Genomic DNA, 5,905 nt, shown 5'->3' on the forward strand with positions numbered 1-5,905 from the left:
GAAAACTCGCAGCTATATCCAGCTTTCTCGCCTCCTCCTGCTTGTCCCTATTTTAGCCAGACTGAGCCGGGGATGGCGGAGGAAGGCATATTGTGCAATTTCTTATTAAACACATCTGGAATATGCACACTCTGAGTCGAGTGCCAGGGATTTTACAAAGAGTTTATGACTGTGACAGAAAATTGTCCTTTTAACGAGTTTACAAGCAGTAATCACAGGGGTTTTTACAGGACTGGCCGGCTCTGCTCCTCGCCCGATCTGCAGACATTTCATTCCAAGATTCACCAACGGAGGGAGCAGGAAGTGGGCCTGGGCGCCCAGGGAGACAGATCTTCCACGAGTCTAAAATTATACCAAGCAGAGCTGGGAGAGTGGGGGGTAGTCATCAGAGGAGGAAGAGAGGGCATGTAAGAAATTAACGTAATTGGCCCTTCCTTATTTTCCAGGGAGATTTCCGCGGTGTCCTTTGAAGCCTGTCAGGGTCATTGAAAGCTATCTTTGTGCAGGGTGTTTGTTTTGGGGAGTGAATGTGAAGAATGTGCAGAGATCCCCTGTGAGAGCCCCTCCTGCAGAGGGTGGCATTTCTCCGTGGCCCAAGACGTGGAGAATAAACACCCTAGTGACTTAAATAAACACCAACTTAATGATCCAAAACACTAACAAGGGAGATTGGGACCCTGAGCTCCCAATCCAAATGATGGTCTCCCAGCGGCTGTGTGCACATCTGTCCATCACTGATGGGAAAAAATGACTTTATAAGTAAAAGTGACTACAGTTAAGTACAGTGATTCTTTCTCCTTTGAACTCAAAGCTATTTGACATATATATATAAAAAAAAAAAACCTCATAATAAGTCCTAAATTCTACTGCCCACTCCATACATACACCCCAGTCTCCTAGATCCAGGAAAGGTAGGAAAGAGTAAGAAAGAAATGAATATATTAATAGTGACACAGAGGGGGGAAAAATCAAAATTAGGAAACTGTCATGTCAGAAAATAGACTCTCTGGGGAGCAATATTTTTACAAAGCACAAGCAAGCCAATCCTGTTATCCTGAGTAGAATTTTAATAAATAATGCCATTTGTTTCACTAATTTTAAAAGCTAAATACAAAGATACATCATTTTTGCCCCAGGCAAAAATAATATGGAGCCTACATGATTCCTGGGAAGTTTTCTGGACACTATCCGGCAGCAGTGCAAAGAGCTCCTGTCCTACTGGTCTGCTTTCTATTTATACAGATTCACAATGTTGTTTTCCTTGTTCGAGTGCCCCCCCCCCCTTTCTTTCCAAGCAGATAATTATACTTTCACAGTCTTGTCATAAAACTCCTTAATACAAAAGAGTTAACATATGAATGCTGTGGAGAAGAGCTAGTGGTAAACCAAACTGCATATCTAAATAATAAAAAAAAATAAATAAATACCCCAAAGCTAACTTCACTCTTTTTCTGTCACATAATCAATTCAAGTCACCACTCTGGGTTCAGGTGGTGGCCTTCAAAGTACCCTGCAATTCACAACTACCATCAAGTAAGAAAGCAAGAAAACTTCAAAAAAAAAAAAAAAAAGGGCCCAATGACAGCAATACACAACTCACCTTTCAGAAACAGAATCGTACTCCTGGTGTTCTACTAAGTTTTAATTTAGACTGGTTTAGGTACAATAGAAAAGAAACCTGAAAACACATGCTGTTTTAGTAACAAATACCAGGTTGCCAGATTTGTCGTATATTTTTGCAGGCTAGAAACTAGGAACAAGAGAAACCCTTAACAGGAGTAGGCTACAGATATGAAAGCTTCAAGGGCATGAGAAGTAATGGCATTCAGGAAAGTGTTTTTTTTCACATTGGTACATTTTTTAAAGTTTGCCATTTAAAAAACCCAAGAAAACAAACAACCCAAAAACCCCACTAAATTTGACAAAAATAGTTGTATTACTAATGGTCACTGCTATTTCTAACTGCCTTACACAGAGAGCATTAAGACATTTAGGCACTTGTTTTTTTCCCCCTAATACTGTTCTTTCATTTTAATCTACATAAAAGTGTTTAACACTAAATAATGAAAAAATGTAAACTTAATTTTTCCCCATCAAGAAGTTACAAGATCATATTTTTCCTATTCACCTTACGAATGCAACCAATTCCTCCTGGCTGGAGGATCTTATTTTCACTATTTTGACTTCTTTCTCTCTTCATTTCCTTTTCTCTTCCCAAAAGACATTTCCATAAATAAATTAAAAGGAAATATTTAAAATCCAGTTGATTTGTAATACCCATTCACTGGGGAAAAAAAAAAAAAGGCTACTGAAGTGGCACATGGATTGCCCAGAACCAAGACTGGGTGACTGGGTGCTTTTGTTTGTTTGGGTTTTTTTTGTTTTGTTTTGTTTTGGTTTGGTTTTTGGTTTGGTTTTTTTGTTGTTGTTTTTGTTTTTTTCCTGATCTCTGCACTGGGATGGGAAATGCAAGAGTCGGAGAGAAGAAGGCGACTAAGCTTGAAATTGCTGTTGGTTTTGAGTTTTAAAAAGATATTTGTGAAAGTCCACCATTCCTTTATGCGCAGAGAACCCCAGAAACAAGCTGCAAAAAATGTTCCTGATTTCTATTTACAAGTGTCCCTAGTCACTGCTTCCAGGCCCGGTCCCTCCCCACTTAAGACCCCAAGTCCACCAGACTGGAGGTGAGGGGGCCCAGCAGGGAGTCCTGGAGCTGATGCTGGTGGGCTTGCAGGCCGTGGCTGGGTTGCGAGGCTGTTAGGCCAGGGAGAGAATAGTTTGAGCTCCTGGCGTGGCCCATATTGCCCTGCAGCAGAAGTACCGAGTTCTGGTCTGGACTTTGGGGAGGTGAGAATTCTTCTTCTGAGCTGGACATGAGCGGCTTGCCCCCTTCCAGAGGAGAGAGTTGATTCTGCTTGTTGGAGGAGGAGTTATTGTTTTCGGTGTTCTCCCTAAGAAATAGAGGACAACACCATATGGTTAAAAAAAAAAAAAAAGGTTAAAAAAAGTGTGAGTGGAGGGAGGGGAGCTGGAAGGAGGAAAGGGCCATTGTGCAATCAGTCATATACCCAAATGGAGGAGCTGTGCTCTCCCACCCATCCCCAAGGGTCCTGGGTGTGTGTGGGGGGGAGTAAGTAGGCAGACGAGTCTGGAGAAATGGGGAACTATGGACAGAGCTTGTGGGGAGCCAGGTCCTTTCCTCTTCCAGATTTTAGAGAGCTAGATCAGTAGGACTGATTTGAAACACAAAAATTATTTTCAAAAATGTGTTCAAGAGGCTGTTTTTAAATACTTCTCAACCGGCACCACATTTAGAAGTGATTGAGTTTGAAAATCTTCCAACAAATGGTTGTTGGTGATAAAGAAAAACGATCGGGGACAAACAGCCTCACGCGCAGATGTCTAGGGTGAATCAAGTCAATTGTCCTGCTCCCATCTGAGGAAACAATTAAACGTCGAGTTCCCCTGCCCCTGCCCGGAGGTTGCGGTTTCAGAGGCACAGGACAGGTCATGGGAAGTGGTGTCCAGAGCGGCCCAGTGACCTGAGTAAACACAGGGAGCGCAGCCAGTCTCTCGGATTTCATCAGGGAGTGGGCCCTCGGTCCTGGCTTATAGGACGGCCGTTTTGTAACAAAAGTCTAACTGGAGCCGTGTCGTCCCCGTCCCCGTCCCCGTCCCCGGGAGGGTCGCTCAATCCTCCGCGCCTGACACCCCGCTCTCAACCCCCTGTCGGACACCCACAACCACAGCGCACCGGCTGCGGGCGGAGGCAACGTCGAGAGCCCGCGCAGCCCGGGAGCGGGCGCGGCGGGGCCGCCGGTGCGGGTGCTCCGGGCGGGTGAACGTTCGCAAGCCCGGGCCGCTCCGGCCTTCGAGCGCCGGCCCAGCCTCCTGGGCCCCAGCGCCGGCCTGGCTCCCCTGCCCCCCCACCCCTTCCCTCACAGTCTCCACCGCGGCCGAGGGGATCCAGGCTCCGAGCCTCTCCACCCAGAGGGCAACGCAGAGGCGACCCCGGCGGCCCCCAGGCTCGGAAGCGAACAAAGGAAACCCAGCCCTCCCGGGCGCTCCGGTTCCCCCCAAACTCCTCGGGTTCCCGGAGCGCTCTCGCCGCCGCCGGCTCGCGCCCCTCGGAATCTGTCTCGGAGGCCCTAGAGCAAACCGACGGAGCCGGGCCAGGTGGCCGGGGGTGCTCGCGCGGGCAGGGCGGAGGCACACAGGTTAAAACAGGGGCGCGTGCGGCTGGGGAGCCCTTCCTCCTCGGGGCGGCCGCGCGCTCCGCCGGGGGCGCGGGACGCGCGCGAGGGAGCCGGCCCCCGGCGGAGCTCTCCGGGCCGGGACGCAGCGCCAGCTCTGCCGAAGCCCCCTCTTCTGCGGATTCTTTTGAAAGGCTCCTCCCTGCACACGCTAGTGCGGAGGGGAGCGGCGACCTCTCGCCCGAAAGCCTAGCCCGGAGGGAGCGAGTAAAGGACGCGGCGGCTGTGGGCGCACGGCAGACGCGTCGGGCCGGCTCCACCCCCGCGGGCGCCCTCCGGGAGAGGGGAGCTACCCTCAGCCCCCGCCGCACCCCTTTCCTCGAGACACTCATCAACACTTCCCCTGTAGTTGATCTCGAGACTCACTCCGCACCCCCACCCCCACTCGTCGCCCCAGCCAACCAGGGAGGCACGAAAAACAAACCTAGCGCCAGTACTTCCTGACACTCACACCCCGAGGAACCCACGCGCGGGCGCTCAAACCCAGTGACTCCCCATATGCCTTGCGAGCGATCTCAGAGTTCATGAACTTTTGCAGCAGTGCGCGGAGGCCCGGGCGCCGCCCCGCGGACGCGCTCCAGCCGGCCCGGGAGGACGCGGTGGCGGGTGCCAGCGGGGGCGAGAAGGGGCGGAGGGGAAAGGAAGGCTTCCCGGGGTCGCCCGAGCAGCGAGAAGCACGCCGCGTACCTTTCCTTGGCCTCCGCGGCCCGGTCTCTTTGCCTCCGGTTCTTAAACCAGTTGCTGACCTGGGTGGTGGTGAGCCCGGTGGCCTCGGCCAGCTCCCGCTTCTCACGAGGCGAGGGGTACGGGTTGTGCGCGTACCACTCCCGCAGCACGCCCCGTGACTTCTCCTTGAAGCAGTAGCTGGTCTCCTCGCCGTCCCAGATAGTGCGCGGCAGCGGGAATTTTCGGCGCACCCGGTATTTGCCCACTGCGCCCAGGGGCCGGCCGCGCAGCTTCTCGGCCTCCACGTAGTGCGCCTTCAGCCACAGTTGCTGCAGCTTGGGGTGGTTGTGAGGCGAGAACTGGTGGCTCTCCAGGATCTTGTAGAGCTCGCGGAAGTTCCCGCGGTGGAAGGCAACCACGGCCTTGGCCTTGAGCACGCTTTCGTTCTTGTGCAGGTGGTCGCAGGCGGGGAGCGACCACAGGAACCTGCCCAGACGCTCCAGGTTCCCGCCTTGCTGCAGAACTTCGCACACGCACGCCACTTGCTCCTGCGTGAAGCCGAACGACGGCAGCATCGACATGGCTGGGGCCTGCCGGGGTGCACCGCCCGGGCGCACGCGGCAGGGAGCAGCGCCGACAAGGCAGGGGGCGGCGGCCGCAGGGAGGGGGGCGCAGCTGCTCCTAACCCCCTCCCTAGGATTTCCGTAGGCGAAAGAGCCGGTCGAAACCTGGGGCTGGGCGGCCGAGGAAGGAGGAGGAGGGGGGCGCGCTGGGCACCGAGCGGCCGGCTCACTCCGCAGCCTTCTGGGCCTCTCTGGCTCCGGCCTCCCGCCGGGTTGATGCTGCTCGTTGCCGGGGAACTTGGTTTCTGTTCTCCCCGCAGCGGCCTTAAAGCGCGCAGCGTCCCCGGCGCGCTGATTGGCTGCGGGCGGCGCCTATCCGGGGCTGGCCAGCCCGCGCGCCGCCGGGCCAGGCTGCGAGGCCGC

General features: G+C 53.5%; 1 protein-coding gene across 1 annotated transcript; it reads right to left on the reverse strand.

Moving 5' to 3' along the window:
- Positions 1–1,047: 1,047 nt before the first annotated feature.
- On the reverse strand, positions 1,048–5,905 carry SIX1 (SIX homeobox 1). Its single transcript, XM_026000566.2, has 2 exons — positions 4,941–5,905; positions 1,048–2,951 (listed from the first exon to the last, which is right to left on the reverse strand). The coding sequence occupies exons 1-2, from the start codon at positions 5,498–5,500 to the stop codon at positions 2,657–2,659; spliced, it is 855 nt and encodes a 284-aa protein (XP_025856351.1). The 5' UTR covers positions 5,501–5,905; the 3' UTR covers positions 1,048–2,656.

The sequence above is a fragment of the Vulpes vulpes genome, chromosome 6 (genome assembly GCF_048418805.1).
Source record: "Vulpes vulpes isolate BD-2025 chromosome 6, VulVul3, whole genome shotgun sequence".
NCBI lineage: Eukaryota > Metazoa > Chordata > Mammalia > Carnivora > Canidae > Vulpes > Vulpes vulpes.

Bases quoted from the DNA above. Each gene is read 5' to 3' on its own strand.
- SIX1 (XM_026000566.2), bottom strand. From the start codon at position 5,500: ATGTCGATGCTGCCGTCGTTCGGCTTCACGCAGGAGCAAGTGGCGTGC. The intron at 2,952-4,940 runs GTACGCGGCGTG...TCTATTTCTTAG, and splicing joins GCCGCGGAGGCCAAGGAAAG to GGAGAACACCGAAAACAATA.